General features: G+C 38.4%; 2 protein-coding genes across 2 annotated transcripts; both read left to right on the top strand.

Moving 5' to 3' along the window:
• Positions 1-367: 367 nt before the first annotated feature.
• Positions 368-5659, top strand: LOC148094017 (echinoderm microtubule-associated protein-like 5). The gene is made up of 3 exons (XM_087818674.1): positions 368-380; positions 4191-4364; positions 5188-5659. Exons 1-3 carry the CDS (start codon positions 374-376, stop codon positions 5421-5423), a joined length of 417 nt encoding a protein of 138 aa, XP_087674800.1. The 5' UTR covers positions 368-373; the 3' UTR covers positions 5424-5659.
• A 473-nt stretch (positions 5660-6132) lies between these two features.
• LOC148094018 (echinoderm microtubule-associated protein-like 5) lies at positions 6133-14727 on the top strand. Its single transcript, XM_087828255.1, has 9 exons — positions 6133-6141; positions 7054-7211; positions 9865-9979; positions 11025-11213; positions 11346-11518; positions 12621-12783; positions 13040-13143; positions 13890-14043; positions 14530-14727. The coding sequence occupies exons 1-9, from the start codon at positions 6133-6135 to the stop codon at positions 14725-14727; spliced, it is 1263 nt and encodes a 420-aa protein (XP_087684381.1).
• Positions 14728-16198: the final 1471 nt, after the last annotated feature.

Raw genomic sequence — 16198 nt, forward strand, 5'->3', positions numbered from 1 at the left:
GCCTTGACCGGGAATTGGACCCTGATTGCCTGGATCCTCGGTCAACGCTCAACCGCTGAGCCACGCCCAGCCAGGCTAAAGTTGTTAAAATTTTATATAACTTATTAAATACAAAGAAAATAAAGTATTGACCCAAAGTTTGAAAGGTCATCTATATAGAATGCTAATATATTATGTATAATTTAAATTATTGGCTTTGCTTACAGTTTACTCAATTTCACATAAAAGTAATTTTGTATATGACACTTTATTATTTAAATTATTTAAAAATTATCAGTATTTTATGATAATTGTTTTTACATATTTTACTTATAGTATTTGTTATTTATGGATAATATTTTTCTACTTTTTTATTTTAGGTGATTCAGCAGACATGTCAGGTAAGGAAAACTAATCATTTTTTTGTTTTAGTTGTATTGTTTGGTAATGATAATCCAAATTTTTACAGAGTAAATGAGATACTTGGACCTATTTTGGTTTTTTAAAATGAAGAATACATCATTTTAATGTCATACTGAGTCCAATGTGTAATAATAATACTAATAACAATTTTTCAAAAATAATATATTTTGACTTTTTTAGTGTGCCCAGCACTGCTATAAGCACTATACATGTATTACCCATTTAGTCATCACAAGAATTCTTCATGGTAGGTATTAACTTGCCAATATCATGAAGTTGGTAAGAGTGGAGGTGGGTTTAAAACTTAATTTTAAATATAAATCAATGCCCTGCTGGGCGTGGCTTAGCGGTTGAGTGTCAACCTAGGATCCAGGCGAACGGGGTTTGATTCCTGGTCAGGGTACATGCCCGAGTTGTGGGCTGCACCCGATCAATGACTCTCACATCATTGATGTTTCTCTTTCTCCCTCTCCTTTCCTCTCTCTGAAATCAATAAGGATATATTTTTTTAAAAAAAAATAAATGTAAATCAATAAATTTCATTGCCTGAAAATATCTTTTAAATTTATTTTTATATACTATCCCAATTATTGCACATATTAGATCAACAGGTCATTTAAAGATGTAAGAATAACTTTTTATTAATTTTGACCATGGCCTTGTGAATTTAATGAGCTATTAAGTAAACAATGTGTATTCATTGTTTTTAGATATGTAATAACTAGGCTTTTCAACTCAAGTTTTTAGTTTACATGATATAGTAAGAATTAGCAGTTGGATAAGAAAACATTTCCCAGTGATTTGTATATATTTCCTTGCCCTCTCCTCGTCTAGCATAAAGCATGATTTTGTGATTTGACTGTCCACTTACAAATGTATTCAACACAGCTGGCAGGTCCTTGCTCTCCTTACTATGCACAAGAGCAGAGGTTGGCAGACTACAGCCCTTGGGCCACATCTGGCCCACCACCTGTTTTTGTAAATCTGGCCCACCACCTGTTTTTGTACTGCTTATGAGCCAAGTACAGTTTTTACTAATTTAAATAGTTGGAAAAAAACAAGACTAAAGCTTCACACATGAAAGTTATATGAAATTAAAATTTCACTATCCGTAGATAAATTTTATTGGACACGGCCACACTCATTCAGTTACATACTGTCCATAGCAGCTTTTATGTTGCGATGGCAGAGTTGAGTAGCTGCAGCAGAGACTGTATGTGACACTCATGACTGCACAGCTGCTCAGCCCACCGCAATTTGCATGGTACAGCTACAACTTGACGGGTTTTGAGTGCTGTGTGCACCACTATACCACAGCATTGGTTTTGTTTTTTTAACCATGTGCATCTATCATGTGAAAACAAGGGGGGAAAAAGGAAAGTGGGCTTTGAATGTCACACTTTTAAGTCACAGTGAAGTGTGGATTATATTGTTACCAAATTAGATGGTAAAACATTGTGTTTATTATGCAGTGATACTATAGCTGTGGTAAAAGAATATAACATACGTCAACGTTTTCACATTAAACTTTATCACAATATTTCCAACTCACAGAAAATCAAAATCAGAAAAATTAGAAAATTCATAACAGAGTATCTCATCACAACAATTTCTTCACAAAAATAAAAAATAAAATGAGGCGACAACCAAAGTGTTTCTGAATGGCTCATTTGTTAGCCAATCAGAAAAGCTGTTTACTGACCTGTGTTAATTAAATCATGTTTGATTTGCAGCAAACATGTCCAGAGAAAATAAACTTGTTTAAGACTATTAGCTTTTTGGCAAAAAAAATTGCTAAAAGAGTTGGGAATGTTAGGAACAAAATCAGTAGTCAATTAAAAGCAAGACAGAAAAAGAAAATGATTTTGAATGGTTTCCCTTGGCTCTTGATGGAACGACAGATGTTTCCAGTTGTTCATTTGGAGACAGAAATAACTACGTGATATTTCTTGAAAATCCATTATCTACATCTCTTCACATTTAAGCAAATATAGTATATGAATTGCCCTGAGGTGCTTTTTGTAAACATATAAAAATGTTTTTACATTATAGAAGACTCATATAATATTTACCACTAGCAAAATTTAGAGTGATCTGCCAGTTCATATTTACATTTTAAATTTGAACCAGGTAGCATACCTTACTGGTACTGTTTATAATCCCATATCCTTTGACTTCTGTTAAATAAGAGACACATTTTAGTCCAGCACTTCAGTTATTGTCAGTTTTTCACATGCAAATGCCTTATTACACGATAACCTTCTGTGTCTATTTCTGTGTAGTTTTGATTTTTTACATAAAGTTGCACAAATCTTATGTCAACTATATGTAATTGAAAAAATTTTTAAATTATAAAAATAACTTGAAAAGAAAATTGCATAAATCTTTGAACAATTCCTACTTAATGATACTAAAACTTAAATCCCTGGTTTAATATGTTGTAACTACTTTGTTTGAGGAACTATCAGGTTTAATTTATCATTGTATAATATAAATTGTAGATGGCATACAATATAGTCTGAATTGATCAGAATATTTTCCTTAGAGACCAAAGTTTCTTTCTGCACCAAATGGTTTTAAGGCAGCGTGTTTTACTTAATATTTCTCTATTTTGCAAGACAGTATTTTTAGTAGATTTATAATTTAAAGCAAATGGATGTTTGTATTTTGATTACCAAGAGTACTTATGTTCTGAGACTGAATTAGCTGGTGAATTAACTCATCTGTTTTTTAAGGGTGTAGTTCATGAAAAAAGGACAATACAAAGCTATGAGTTTTTAACTTAGAAAATATTGAGTTGGGAAATTTTTTTAAACAGTAGAAACAGGCTCCAAAAAATTAGTAACAATAAATGTAATTTTTTAAAGATTAGTTTTATTTCTTCCATAAAGTCCTGCTTTAAAAACACTCTCTTATAAAGTAATATGTGTCAGGAACCAGCCTGAAAGAGGAACAAACCTGAGTTCGAGCGGTGGGAATAAAAGAGACAAAGTTATGGGATCAGGAGGGCTGCCCTCGGATGAGGAGCAGCCCCAAATGGCTTCAAAGCCTTTATTATATAGTGAGTAACAAACAATTAATAATGAGGTGGGGGTGATACAAAGTAGTTACCTCAAGGCTGCATGAACGCTCTTTCAGAGTAAACACCCTGCCTCCTGCATGAGCCCAGACCTTGGTAATTATACTTATCTCCTTCTAATGGGAACTTGTGGGGAGGGTGGAGTCCTTGCTCCAGAGCCTCAGGCTACATGGACCGTGTCCACGTCACCAGCTCCCAACAAATATGGACTTAGCATTTTACTGGATATCTATCCATATGGTAGGAATTTCTTTTGAGATCTTTTCTGGTCGTTTCCTACCTATTGCTTTTCTCAGTTTCTGTTTGCTTTTCATCTCTCCTTTAGATAAACTAAGTACTGAATATACCTTGGTCTTTATTGCATAATATTTATATATTTCTCCACATAATTATATGAAGATTTAACATGTATCTAAAACATACATTATTTTTGAGTAGTTGTTTAAAGTGATTACCTAATTTGCTAATCTAAATGCTGTTTTCTCAAAAGTGCAATTTGGACTATAGACTGAAGATATATTCTGTATTTTCCCCCTTTCCTTCCTCTTTCCTTTTCTTTCTTTTTAGTCTTATTTATGCATTTTTAAATTAAGTACAGTCTTTCTTTGGTCCATATTTTCCATGTTTCAGAGATGAGTGTGCCTCAGCTTTACAAATGGAAGCATTTGTAAGAGGCGTATTACAGCTTTTGGATTTTATCTGTATTTAGCTACAGCTCCCTCTATCCATGTCTGGGATGCAAGGAACAAGCAGACTTTATCGATACTAAGATGCTACCATTCGAAGGGCGTGTGTTCAGTCAGCTTCAGTGCTACTGGCAAACTCTTGCTGTCTGTGGGACTAGATCCAGAACATACTGTTACCATTTGGAGATGGCAGGAAGGTAGGATTCTTTTCTTCGTGATTTTTAAAAGTAAGAATACTATGGTAATGTGAATTCTCTAGTTAGTCTTTGCCCTAACTAGTGATAGAAAACATTACTCACCACAGTCTGCACAGTGCACAGTGCACAGCTGGTGTTACTGTAGGTATGTCTCACTTAAAACGAGCGAAGTTGTGAGCTCGCAAAACAAACTAATGAGAGTTACCGATATTATAAATGATTTGCTGCTCTTTCAGTAAGAAACTATATATATAAGCAGTTTGCTAATTATTATTTGATTGGAGAGTCTTAATCAAGAATGGAAGTGAACTATATTGTAAGTGACAATGGAAGATCAATAGGGTCATATTACTTAATACACATCAGACAAAACTTCTCAGGTACATAGCTACTAGAAAAAGTGAAGTTCATACAGCTACATAGAAAAAAATAAGATGTGGTTTCTAAAATCTAAAATGCTCCTTAATGATGACTGCAGTCCTGTAGTCAACCAGCTGAAAGGCAGCTGGGTGAATGCTCATGGGATGAAGGACAAACAACTTTAAGTTTTAATGAATTTTTATAAACCAACAATAAATAAAATGTCCCTGAAATGGTAATGAAGCTCCCCGTACACACATCAGTTAAAAAATGTGTGGAAAGGACCCTCTGCACAAGTAACTGCATAGTATGTGATTGCCAGGGAGCAGTGCGAGGGACACACCCTCTCTCTTTTTTAAATAAGTATTTGCTTTTTGAACTACATATTGAGTAACTGTTTGGTCTTATAAAAATTAGCTTAGTTTTTATATTAACCTACATGATTTTGTCATATCTTTATCAGGTGCCAAAATCGCCAGCAAAGCTGGTCACAACCAACGTATTTTTGTGGCAGAATTCCGACCAGATTCAGATTCCCAGTTTGTCTCTGTGGGAGTAAAACATGTGAAGTTCTGGACACTGGCAGGAAGGGCTCTTCTTAGCAAGAAAGGGCTGCTGAGCACTCTAGAAGATGCCCGGATGCAGACCATGCTTGCCGTTGCATTTGGTGCAGTATGTCTCTTAAAATGCCTGTGGTAGTGTACTTTGAATTACTTAAATTGGACTACTTTGAATTTTCTTGCCTTAGATAAGCCACATTAATGCTGTTTATATGGCACTGTAATCTACTAATCATTGCATATGTCTTGGTCATGCATATATTTCATCTTTCAAAATATGATACTTTAAGAAATCAAGGAGTAAGAAAGTTAATGAGGGAGGACTCTAATGGAAACTTGAATCCCTGGGCTGCAGCCATTCTCAAAAGCCTTCTTTAATTTTGTAATTGTCACCCTAAATCTCCTAGGTCCTAAAAACTTGTCAGAAAAAAAGATAAATCAAGAAATGTAATTTTCATATGTTGAAAAGATGGTACTTGGGTTTAGGATTTCCTCTGCGATCTATCATCTTAACTCGCTGCTTCTCACATGGTTGGAAGTGCTCTGGGCTAGTGTCTCTCATTCAGGGGAAGAGAGCACAACTCCTGGTCTTAACAGAAAGTGTGAAGAGCCACTTCCTCCCCTCCCCTCCCATCCCATCTGGGATTGTGTTTTACAAAGCACATCTCTCCTTTAATACCCTATCCCTCCCAGGCTTTTTAAATCCTTTGGTGCATTAAAACCTAAGTGGATCTCCTTTCTGAAGGGTTTGTGTGACTATGAAAACAGCAGGAGAAACACAATATTGGTTTTTACACTTGAAGCATTTACATTCTAATCATAGATGAGGCATAAATTGATGCTCCTAGATGACGGATGTAACTGTTATTCAAATATGGGCTGCGGAGAATAAGTATAAATGCTGAGGAATTCACAGTAACATTCAGTTGTTGTTGGAAATTAAACATACAAACTAGTATTTTCGGGAAGATTAAAGAAAAATCTCAGTTTGTTTCTGTTATCATTCAGAGTCTTATTTTCCATTGGTTTTTTTCCCATATTGTTTTGGGTGAAAGATCTTATACAAGTTGCTCTAAAAGTGAAGCTAAAATGGGATAAAACTAGCACATGATGCAGGATTTTATTTCTCCAGTTTCCACAGTTCTCAGAGTGACCTAAAGCATTTGGGTACCTTATCAAGTTTATCTTTTTCGATTGATTGCAGAAATGCATTAACTTTTGCTATCTTGATTTTAAGAAGTGGCAGGTGTTAATTTTTCATTTCTAACTTCATGAGTAGTGAAACTGGAAAAACTACAACTTTGCTGTAGGTAACAGTTTTTCTTTCTGTGACAAAATAGCAAACCTGATAAAAAGTTATTTTCACTTCCTATTTTTTTCTTTTTTCACTCAGTTACTTGTGACCTTTATTTCTTGGGCAGCTACAAGGAAACATTCCAAAGGGACTATAGGAACTAGAATTATAGTATTTTATAATTGAAAGAGACCTTAGAGACTGTATTCCCCTTTTGCACATGAAAAAACTGATACCCACAGAGGTTAAAAGTCCTGTCCTAGGTTATTCCAGCTGATAAGCAGCAGAACTGGAAAAGGAAAAGCCCTGACAAAGCGAAGCCTCAGGTCAGGCTTTCAGGCTGTTGCTCCTACTGCTCCTCCCACCAGGCCACGCTTGCTGTGGCCAGGGAGGCAGGTTCACGTGTACATAGAGAATTGCATGTCGGAACTCCACTTGAACTTTTGATAAGTGTGTCTTCCCCACTCCTTTTCAGAATAACTTGACGTTTACAGGTACCATCAGTGGAGATGTCTGCGTATGGAAAGATCACACACTGTGTAGGATCGTGGCCAGAGCTCACAACGGGCCTGTGTTTTCCATGTACACCACCCTGCGAGACGGGCTTATTGTGACTGGTGGCAAAGAAAGGCCGTGAGTCCCTTTTCTGTTCACAGCCTTCCTGACTGCTGATGCATTGTGATCTGCCCAAGGTCTGCAGCTAGTTATTCTCGTTATTTCTAGGCTATATGGATTACCTTCTGACCTTCCTCGCACATGTGTCTTTTATTGCCTTTTATGTACCTTCTTGTTGATTCTTATTTCTGATTTGATTTTATTTATTTTAAAGAATAGTTTATTGATTTCTTTTTAGAGAGGAGGGGAGAGAGAGAGAAACACTGGTGAGAGAGAGAAACATGGGTCCATTTCCTACATACCCCCAAATGGAGATCAAGCCTGAAACCTGGGCATGTGCCTGGACTGGGAATCAAACCGGCAGCCTTTCACACCAACCAGGGCCTTATTTCTGATTTTAAATGGCTTCTTTTTTTTTTTTTTTTTTTTTTTTACATTGTTAGATAAACTCCAACAACTTGGGGTGATAATTTTTCTGAGGTATAGATAGGTGATTATCCTGCAAGTTAAGAATTGATTTTCTTGGCTCTGGCTGGGTAGCTGTTGGTTAGAGCATTGACCCAATGCACCAAGGTTACAGGTTTGATCTCTGGTCAGGGCACATACACAAATCAACCAATGATGTATAAATAAGTGGAACAAATCACTCTCTCCCCCTCCGTCCAGTCCTCTCTCTCTAAAAATCAATAAAATATGATTTTTAAAGTTTTTTTTTGGTTAATCTTCACCCAAGGATATTTTTTCCATTGATTTTTAGAAAGTGTTGGGGGGACATTGATGAGAGATGCACATCAATTGGTTGCCCTCCCGCACAAGCCCCTCCTGGGGCGGGGAATCAAACCTGCAACCCAGGGACATGCCCTTGACCAGAAATCAAACCTGGGGCCCTTTGGTGTGCGGGCTGACACTAACCACGGTCCACACTGGCCAGGCCAAAGAATGACTTTTCTTTATATTGATAAGCCTGTAAGTATTTGCTGAGTAATAGGTGACTCACAGGGGAGTCTTCGCCACGGAGCCCAGGATACACCTTGACTGCTTGCTTTTTGCTGAGACCGGATGCTGAGGGGTGGCCTGCATGTTGCTGCGTTAGAAGAGGAGAGGGTGCTTTAGAAATACCTGTGCCCTGTTTGCTTTTTTTTTTTTTTTTTTAGTATGTTTTTAATTGATTTTTAGAGACGAAGAGAGGAATAGAAAGTTTAGGAACATCCATGAGAGCCCTAGCCAGCTTGGCTCAGTGGTTGGCGTGTCAGCCCGAGGACGGAAGGGTCCCAGGTTTGATTCTGGCCAACCAAGGGCACCCACCTCAGTTGCAGGCCGGATTCCCGCCCTGGTCAGGGCACGATTCATTGTCTCTCTCCCCCCTTCCACTCTCTTTGAAAAGCAATGGAAAAAATATCCTCAGGTGAGGATTAAAAAAAAATAAAAAGAAACATAAATGAGAAACATCGATCTGCCTCCTGCGTGCCCCCTGCTAGGGATCGAGCCTGCAACCCAGGCATGTGCCCTGATCAGGAATCAAACTGGTGACCTCTTGGTTCCTGGGTCAACACAACCACTGAGCAAACCAGCTGCGCTGCTTCCTTTGCTTTTGCTTGAGACAAACTTAAATTGTTTAATAAAAGACCTCAAAATTTAAGTCTGAAGAGAGGCCTTTTCCTGAGTGATTTTCAAATCTTCCAGTGAAAACCAGATACTTATCATAGATTCCTACCAACATATTCATATGCAAGTTAAAGTGTAACATATAATGTGACCAAGAAGTAAGTATATTTCAGTACAGGACTGAAAGAACCCACATATGTCAGTTAAATACAAACACAGCCGCTCTTGGCCTTCTCATAATGGAAGACAGTATGTCTTGTGGCACAAGAGCATGTTTTCCCCAAGACAAGCAGTTTGTCTAGCAGAAACGAAGCAGTACACATTCCAGTCTTCCAGGAGAAACACCGTAAATGAGCTCTATTCTGTCTTTTATCTGTAACTCTGACACTCGTTTCTCAGTCATCTAGTCTTGCACACCCCTACTCATTAGTAGCCTATAAACTGTTTCAGTGGGTTTTTTTAAATCTTAGGAATGGTTTTATAACTAAGGTGATAGGATGGCCTTGTTCAAATGCCAGAGCTAACATGGAACATTTCACTAATGCCTGTAAATCAAAGCAGATGAAAATGCAATTTCCTGAATATTTTATACATACATACATATATATATATACTTATTAGATAAAAGATATATTTTTTCAGGCTTTGTTTTCAGTAGGATATTCAAATAATGGTAGGGAAAAAACGTGCTTCTCTTTTGGCCCTTAAACTATATCCCGAAGCATGGCCGCTGGGATCCTTTCCTCTAGCCTTACATGCCCATTGTCCCCTTAACATTAAAAATCCTTTTGTACATTTCCTTAATCAAGAGGTATTATGAAAGGATACATGTTTGGGGGCGCTAGATAAAATAATGCTGTCAGAAAAATGAATTTTCATAAAATTTGCTTAACCTGAATGTTTGACAGAGATAAGTGTATCTTAAAATTGCCATAAAAAGTTTAGAATATATGAAGTAAATTATAAATATCAGGATCTTCTTTAGTATCTTGCTTATAATTATTTGTTTAAATAAACATTATTTGTAATAGCCAATAATAATTGTTTTGGGGTTGGGTGTTTTCAGGTCCAAAGAAGGAGGAGCAGTCAAACTGTGGGACCAGGAGCTGAGGCGATGCCGCGCCTTCCGGCTCGAGACAGGACAGGCCACGGACTGCGTCCGTTCCGTGTGCAGAGGCAAAGTAAGCTGCTCCTTGAGCCATTTAGTGCAGCAGGAAACGGAAGGTTTCTTCCTGTGACTCTTCCCCTGCATATCGGTTTTATTCTACCTTTTCCCTGCTGCTTCCTTTGCAGCTCTGCCTTTGGCAGCCGCGTGTCTGCACCAGGGCAGGGTGTGGGGTGGGAGCTGCTGGGCTCAGCGCTGCATTTAACCCTCCATATTTTCTTGAGTCTGCTAATTCAGCCACGGTAGACAGAACTGAATTTCCTTCCCAGTTGACTAATTTTGACTAGTGCAGTTATCTCATTTTCTTAAAAATTTTGATCACACGTACTTGCAGAGTTATCTATAAATCATTTACACATATTGTCAGTCTGTATATTAAATATTAGTTAAGCTTACATTTATACTTATTTTTAATTAAAATCAATACTTTTCTCCTTATATCTCAGTGCATTTACACCTCTTTGGAGATCTTCAGACTAAACTACCATTAGAGTCAACCCCTGATGATTGGAGAAGCCATATGTAATATCACAGAGAAAGTTTACATTTTTCAGCATGGACTCTGACCAGCAACCCAGCCCGGTGCTCTTGCAAATGTGCCTCTAGTCATAGGAAGCTGCATGTGCTAGATTAGTGCAAAGCACAAAGTTCTCTGAGTAGGTTATTTTAGTTCTGGACCCAATTCTAACGGTGAGGTGGGGGGAGCCCGCCCAACCCCAAGCAATACTCTGACACCAACAGGGTGTCTGAACATCCCTTAGCCATTGGTAACTGATTTAACTCCCAGCCACTCTGCCCTCCTGAGCTGGGTGGTGAGATGCAACTGAAAGTTTCAACCCTCTAGTCACATGGTTGGGTCTCCTGGCAAATGGCACCTCATTAATATACCAAGAGACACTTTAAGGCTCTCATCACTTAGTAAATTCCAAGGGTTTTAGGAGCTTAGTGCCAGAAGTGGGACAAAGACCAAATATTCATTTATTACATATCACAACATCACATAGATCAGTAGGGTCATTCATAGTATTACATTAAATATACTGGCCCTACTTGTGTTTCAGGGCAAGATACTCGTTGGGACAAGGAACGCTGAAATAATTGAAGTTGGAGAGAAAAGCGCAGCCTGTAACGTCTTAGTTAATGGTCACGCAGATGGGCCCATATGGGGACTAGCGACACATCCTTCCAGGGACTTCTTCCTCTCTGCTGCCGAAGATGGGACAGTGAGACTCTGGGATATTGCTGATAAAGTAGGTACAGTTTTTTTAAAAAAGATGTTGTAATTTCTCAGAATTGTGGTGAGAGTTTTGGGAAGAAATTGGTTTACTTTGTAAGTACCCCACTGAGTGTAGTTCTCTTTCCCTCTTTCGGTTCTTATGCAGAAGATGTCAAACAAAGTGAATCTGGGACATGCCGCTCACACTGTGTGTTACAGCCCTGAAGGGGACATGGTGGCTATTGGAATGACAAATGGAGAATTTATTATTTTACTGGTGAGCTCTCTAAAAATATGGGGGAAGAAGAGAGACCGACGATGTGCGATCCACGATCTCAGGTTAGTCAACGAGTAGGGTAGTATTTCCAGTGTTCTCTTGAACGACCCAGTCTGCATTAGGAAAAAGGCCCTTAGTGCCCACAGCGTTTTATCACATCGTAAATTGTATGCTGAAACATGGCTGTTTGTGTAGTTACTTCTTGCTAAATTGTGAGTCCACTGGGCACCAGTACTCGGCAAATGTCTGACGACTGAGTATCACACTGGGCATGGCTGTAAGTTCCTCCTGCCGAGTTATCTTTCCCTGCCCTTCAAAAGTAGTCAGCCTGGAAAACTGAGGTTATAACCCCCAACATCTCTTACTTCTCTTAATCTCACTTGAACATATAGTTCACTCATTTAATACTTACTAAACATCTGCTGTTCCCCAGAATGTGAATTTCAACTTTTCTTGAACCTTCATTTTAACAGTGGCTACACTACCATTTACTGAGCACTTCTGTGACCCAGATAGAAAATAATCCAGGTGTGTCAAAATTTCCCACTCATTTCACCAATAAAACCCTTTTATAAACAAAACTTGCCTCACAACTTCAGTGCATGAAACATTAACGGTGGCTTCCCTCAGCTCCCCCATGTCCCTGAGGTACCTACGCCAGCAAGACTCATAGTTTTCACAGGATTGATTGTGGAATACTGCTTCCCGTGATCACTAGCCAAACAGTACTTTGTCTTTTAAAATAGCTTCATCCATGCCTCAAGTGATGCCCCTTCATCTAATAACCTGCGTGAGTTAAGCGGGTCTGTGTTCTTCACTGTTAAAACATGAGGTTTCCAAATGAAAGAATCCCAGCTACCTCACTGAATTAGTAACTTGGTAATTAAGTAATTGTTAGTGGTTTTTAAAAAACTGGTTTTAAAGGAATTAGGAGATGAAAGTTCAGAAACAATTTAAAATTGAAGTGAAATATAAAGCCTTTTGTTTCACATAACACAAGTATAACCTCATACACAATCTGTTGTTTCTACTAGGTAAATCTGTTTGAGGCCATTTCACACATACTTATTTCTTAGAGCTAGAAAGAAAAAAGCCACAGGTCTTAATTGCTTATACTACTTCATGTCACCTAATGCATCTTTTACATATTTTGTTACATTTCAGATTTAGTCCAGATTCCCGGTTTCTGGCAGTGGGTTCTAGTGAGAACTCAGTGGATTTTTATGACCTATCATTGGGCCCTACCCTTAACAGAATCAGCTACTGCAAAGACATTCCCAGCTTCGTCATTCAAATGGACTTCTCTGCAGACAGCAGACACCTCCAGGTGCAGTACCAGTGCTAGATGCCCAGGTTACATTCCATCTACACTTCGTATGTGAATGCCTTGCAGCTCCCGGGTTCCAGGGCGTCCAGATTCTTGCATTTACTGCCCACTCTCCACACTGTTCTATCCTGTTCTTCAGCCCTTTCTTCCGCTTTTTGTACAGGAATTTGTAGTCATCTTTTACGTTCTTTTTGCTAGTATACTATAAACTTCTGGACTTTGCCTCACATAATGGAATTCTTGTCCCTGATGAAAGGTCTCCACTGGTTGCTATAAACGGCATGTCTACGAAGTGCCTTCAGGAAGACATCTTACGGATCAGGCTGCCATTGACAGAATTACTTGGGCTACGTGGACCAGGTAAACATCCATATACGCAGAGGGGAAGAACAGACGGGCGGCCAGTTAGGAATGCCCTATTTCTGAATGCTCACTCACGGCCCTGGGGAACAGTAATGGAGTTCCAAGTTTTTGTTACCGTATCTTCACTTCTTCCTAAGGGGAGAATGGCACGCTCACCCTGGGACTGCTTTTTGTTGCCTTATTTCCAGGCTTTATCAGTTTCCGCCATCAGTTCTTTTAAAGAAAGGAAACCATTATGCCTTTAAAGATGCCCTATATTTCCTTTAACATAATAGGTTTAATAAGACAATAAAAATATGTATTGGGTACTGTTAGCATTCCTTTAAGATAAATAACACAATTGCCTATCTTGTGGCTGTTAGAAGCAAAATCTTATAAATTTGTTCACATTTGCTGGCTGTATAACAGGTAACCATGAGTATCCATCTTCTTAACATAAATGAAAACTGCAATCAAATTCCTATAGAATATGCATCATTTTTTATTTTATAAAACCAGCTTTCATATAGTATTAATTTAACTAGCATTATTTAATGTAAAACTCTTAAAAACTATAAAATTTTCTTGAAGAGGGTAACATCCCAGGTGAAACTCAGGACTCCAGATAAACTTACGTTATCACAATTTGCTTCCTGTGTTTTAAAAAACACAATTAGGTACTTAGAGGTTAATTACCAAGAAACTCTTTCTCAGTGTGGTAAACCTGTTTGCTATGGTGGATTTTTGTCATCTCTTCCCTCCAGCATTCTAGGCAGTGAAGTTATGGGAATCTGGTCCAGACATGCTGAGAGAGCTGACGTCACCTGTGCCTGCGTGTCTCACTCAGGAATCAGCCTTGTAACTGGAGATGACTTTGGCATGGTTAAGTTATTCGACTTCCCATGTCCTGAAAAATTTGTAAGTCTTTGGTTTAGCATTTTATATAATTATACTCCCAGTTTAGATGTTTGATCATTAGTACTTTTCCCCACCTAATGGCTAAAATGTGTTCTTGTCTCCTTTGGAGATATTTTGTGTTCCTAAAATTTCCCCCAAACTTCCTAAAACCCCTTACTCTGAAATTATGCCCCAATGTCCTGAAGTAACACTATCTTTGCAAGCTATTCTAATAAAAAGCTGAGTAGCTTTTTATCAAACCTTTAATCTATTACCGAGTTTCAAATGCTTCCCTTTAGAGGAAAATTTTCAGACCTCTGACTGCCCAGTCAGATGTTTTGTGTTAAGAGCAGATCCTAATCTGAAAAGCACTTAATCCCTGGCTGTGGTCCTAACTGCTTCCTTTCTCCACAGCCCTGGTGATGGGAAATCACGTGTGGTTTCTTACAGCAACCTTTGACTTTTGTGTGCATCACACACCTCGAGCTTTTTTTTTTTTTTCTTCAGGCGAAGCACAAAAGGTTCTTGGGTCATTCACCCCATGTGACAAATATTCGATTTACCAGTGGTGATCGGCATGTGATTAGCGCTGGAGGCGATGATTGCAGGTTGGTAACTTGCTTGCCCAAGGAGAGCAGACTGTCTCTGCTGGTTATTAAGAGATTTAATATCACGTCTACAGCTTCAGTTTGTGGACTCTGTTAACTGTCAGCATCACAGAGTAGCAAAAGCAGATGGCTCCTTTGGAGTCCCATACTATGTATAATACAGAGTGAAAGGGGTTAACGAGGAAAAATTTTATTATACACGTGTGGTTTGAAAGCTCAACTGAAAAACTTAAACTGTTCTGGAAATCTAGAAACATAACGAACTCACTGCTGTGTCCCCTCTGGTTGCAGTGTGTTTGTCTGGAAGTGTGTACACATGCCTCACTGAAAGATGGATGCTGAGGAGACTGGATTAACAGCCTTGAGAAGCCAGAGCTACAGAGGAGGGAGAAGTCAAGTGGTGCTAATTTCAGATTGTAACGGGGACATATGCCCAGAGTCATCAAATAGAAGATGGATAAGCTCAAAGCATGTATTATATGCACCGGGTAACTGTCCATAGTCCATACACTGCCAGATAATTACTTCTCAAGGAGGGACTAGGTAAATACTTCATAGTGAGAGCCAACCGCTTTGGGGAGTGTGCAGATTTGGCAGACCTGCTGGCGGGGCTTAGGGCACAGCGCGCCTCAGAAAACAAACCAAAAGTTTAAAAACCCAAGTTAGATCATTTTCATCATCTTTTTAGCAAAACTCCTTTTAGAATTTTCACTTTATTTTCAAGGTTCATGGTTTAATGAAGTATGTCCATGTTACCGCAAGGAAAGGAAGCACACCATCACCCTAAAGGATGTTTTTAAAAAGCAAACCTCATTTTCCCCGAGTCACACACAAGCCTCACCCAAGGACATGCTGCTTCTTCAGCACCAATAAAAGCCCTTTTTATAAAGGACCGTTTCCTGCTGGCATTTAGTTCAGGGACAAATCCAAAGTTAGCATAAGACAGCTACGTTTTCACTTTTTGAGCTGTCAATCTTTATGTTCAGATCTCTGTATTTGAAAAGTTAAAATGATTACAGCCTCATTAATGAAAAAGTAGTACGATGAACAATCATTTCCAATTGTGTACAGTTCCGCAAGGTTTTAGATAGCAATAGTATGCAACTGGGGGAGAGGACTGATATTTAAAGATGTAGTCTAATAAACATTTATCATGTAATCTAGAGTTCAATTCACATTTACAAAGGTATACAATTTAGCTAATTCTTGAAATAAAATTTTTATGCCTTTTTTAAAATTATAAAATCTGCTTAGATGTATGCCACCCATAGCCAACTTCCAAAAGGAATGACTCCAAGTTCACTTGTAAAACTTGTCTCTTCCCGTTTGGTGGGTTGGGGCTGAACTCTTAGCTCTTTGTTCCTATTTACTTTAAACGCTGCCAAAGATCAGTACTTGCCATTCAGGAATTTGCTGTCTAGCCTCTCTGTAGTTTCCTGAAGATTGGAAATTATGTAGACTGATATTTTAAAATATATTTTTCTAAGTGTGAAGATTAAGATGCTCTATTGGTCCTATGAGTTTTTATTTTAATGTGTCATCTTTGTAGCATAATAGGCCCCCTCAGA

Source organism: Miniopterus natalensis, chromosome 1, assembly GCF_054644295.1.
Source record: "Miniopterus natalensis isolate mMinNat1 chromosome 1, mMinNat1.hap1, whole genome shotgun sequence".
In the NCBI taxonomy this organism is placed as follows: Eukaryota; Metazoa; Chordata; class Mammalia; order Chiroptera; family Miniopteridae; genus Miniopterus; species Miniopterus natalensis.

Coding starts and splice junctions, on each gene's coding strand:
- LOC148094017 (XM_087818674.1), top strand. Junction 4,365..5,187: donor CATTTGGAGATGGCAGGAAG/GTAGGATTCTTT, acceptor TATCTTTATCAG/GTGCCAAAATCGCCAGCAAA.
- LOC148094018 (XM_087828255.1), top strand. Junction 7,212..9,864: donor ACTGGTGGCAAAGAAAGGCC/GTGAGTCCCTTT, acceptor GGGTGTTTTCAG/GTCCAAAGAAGGAGGAGCAG. Junction 9,980..11,024: donor GTTCCGTGTGCAGAGGCAAA/GTAAGCTGCTCC, acceptor CTTGTGTTTCAG/GGCAAGATACTCGTTGGGAC.